At 39.9% G+C, this 1,630-nt stretch overlaps 1 protein-coding gene across 1 annotated transcript; it reads right to left on the bottom strand.

Moving 5' to 3' along the window:
* Window positions 1-304: 304 nt before the first annotated feature.
* LOC121234422 lies at window positions 305-1,425 on the bottom strand. Its single transcript, XM_041130354.1, has one exon. It carries the CDS (start codon window positions 1,274-1,276, stop codon window positions 527-529), a length of 750 nt encoding a protein of 249 aa, XP_040986288.1. The 5' UTR covers window positions 1,277-1,425; the 3' UTR covers window positions 305-526.
* Between the last annotated feature and the right edge of the window lie 205 nt (window positions 1,426-1,630).

Here is a 1,630-nt window from a genome sequence, read left to right as displayed (position 1 = left end):
CAAAACTTGCACCCCTTGAAGCTCCTAATGTGCTCAAGTTAACATACCAAATGCTCATAATTTCCAAAATCTGAAACATTGTTTGTGGATGAATCATTTGTTCAGGCCTGCAAGCCTACTCCATGATTTTTACCGTTACTTTATTTTGGTGGTTGAGCAGTATGCCATGTCTTCATCACATGTGGTGCTACCTATGCCTACAGGGCCACCCCTATGCATCTAATTCTCATCCCCATTGCAATTGAATCAAAAGGCAGCTTCGTGTTTCGGAAAAATAGGATTACCTTCCAAATCAAGCCAAACATGGTTGCAATAAGACTATAAACTTGATATTCAATTTACAGTAATTTATACTACAGCAAGAAAGAAGTAAGAAGAGATCGAGAGTAAAAGGTAAGAGAGAAGAGGAGATTTCCTAGAGTAAATTCACATACAGCTAATTGACAGAAACAGGGTGAACAAGTAGTGGAACTTATGATTCAGAAACATTATAAGAGATACAGATTATTGTGAGTAAAGATAAAAGCTAAACCATAACTAGTTGTTCTCGAGCTTCAATCCTAATTTCTTCCTTCATCCTTTTAATAAAATCTTCAAATTTCTTGTTCAATTCTTCTGTACTCAACATCCCATTTCCTCCGTCTTCATCTTCTTCTTCAAGAAATGAGCCAGCTACTGTCTCATTTTGTTCCTCTTCATTTTCTAAGACAAATATTCCAACTTCTTCTTTTGAATTAGAAAACCTGTTTTCTCCTCCTCCTCCTCCTCCTCCTCCTCCTTCCTTCGCAGCTGACTTTTCAGTTTCCTTTTCCAATTCTTTGATCAAATACTTCCTCTCTCTTTCTTGTTCCAGGGCAACATTCCCTGCTGTACCGATGTCTTCGACCATAACCTCTTTCTCCAGTAGTGTCTTTTTGCTCTCTGATATTGATGATTCGGGTTGCAAACCGTTTCCTTCACTCTCGAATGAATACTCATCATTATAAGTAGACCCGGACAAAGATCTTGTCAGGCCGGAGTATTTTGCAAGGAAAACTAGGAGTCCGTTGCAAAGGAGGAATATGGAGTTTTTGTCTATTGTGTGGCTAAATAGTTGGAAAGGGAATGTAGAGAAGTAGAAGTTGAACGACTGGGGGAACGAAATCAAATACGAGTGAGAAAAGAAGAAAGAAAACACTGAAACTGAAAGTAGCAACTGTGTCACCTTCTTTAGAAATTGAACGCTGATCATGAATTGAGCCAAGGTTTGTCGTTTGTTGAACTCAGTTTGATCCATTTTCTCTCTTGTTCTGGCAGTAGATGCAGATTGTTTTTGGAAAAAGGAGGATGTGGGTGGGAGAGGAGTTCAAGCCTTAAGAGGGAAACAGATATAAACAAGCTTGTGTGGTTTTAGGCTGGCTCATATATACAGGAGTTCAGATCTTGAGATTTACACGAGTGATGGTGGGTTTACAGAGATACCCCTGGTCGGCAGGCAATATAAAGTCACGGAATATCTTCTAAAAGGGTGTCCCAAGGCAGCAAAAGCCAAAAACCTTCCATTGAAAAGTAGTGCCACTTGCCAGAGGGAGAGGGTTGGTCCCTTTTACCAATAGGCGGATTGCTTTCTGCCTTTATGATTGAGAGGTGG

The sequence above is a fragment of the Juglans microcarpa x Juglans regia genome, chromosome 6D (genome assembly GCF_004785595.1).
Source record: "Juglans microcarpa x Juglans regia isolate MS1-56 chromosome 6D, Jm3101_v1.0, whole genome shotgun sequence".
NCBI classification, from domain to species: Eukaryota; Viridiplantae; Streptophyta; class Magnoliopsida; order Fagales; family Juglandaceae; genus Juglans; species Juglans microcarpa x Juglans regia.
Note: the sequence above shows the minus strand (reverse complement) of the source record. Positions and strands in the feature narration are given on the sequence as shown.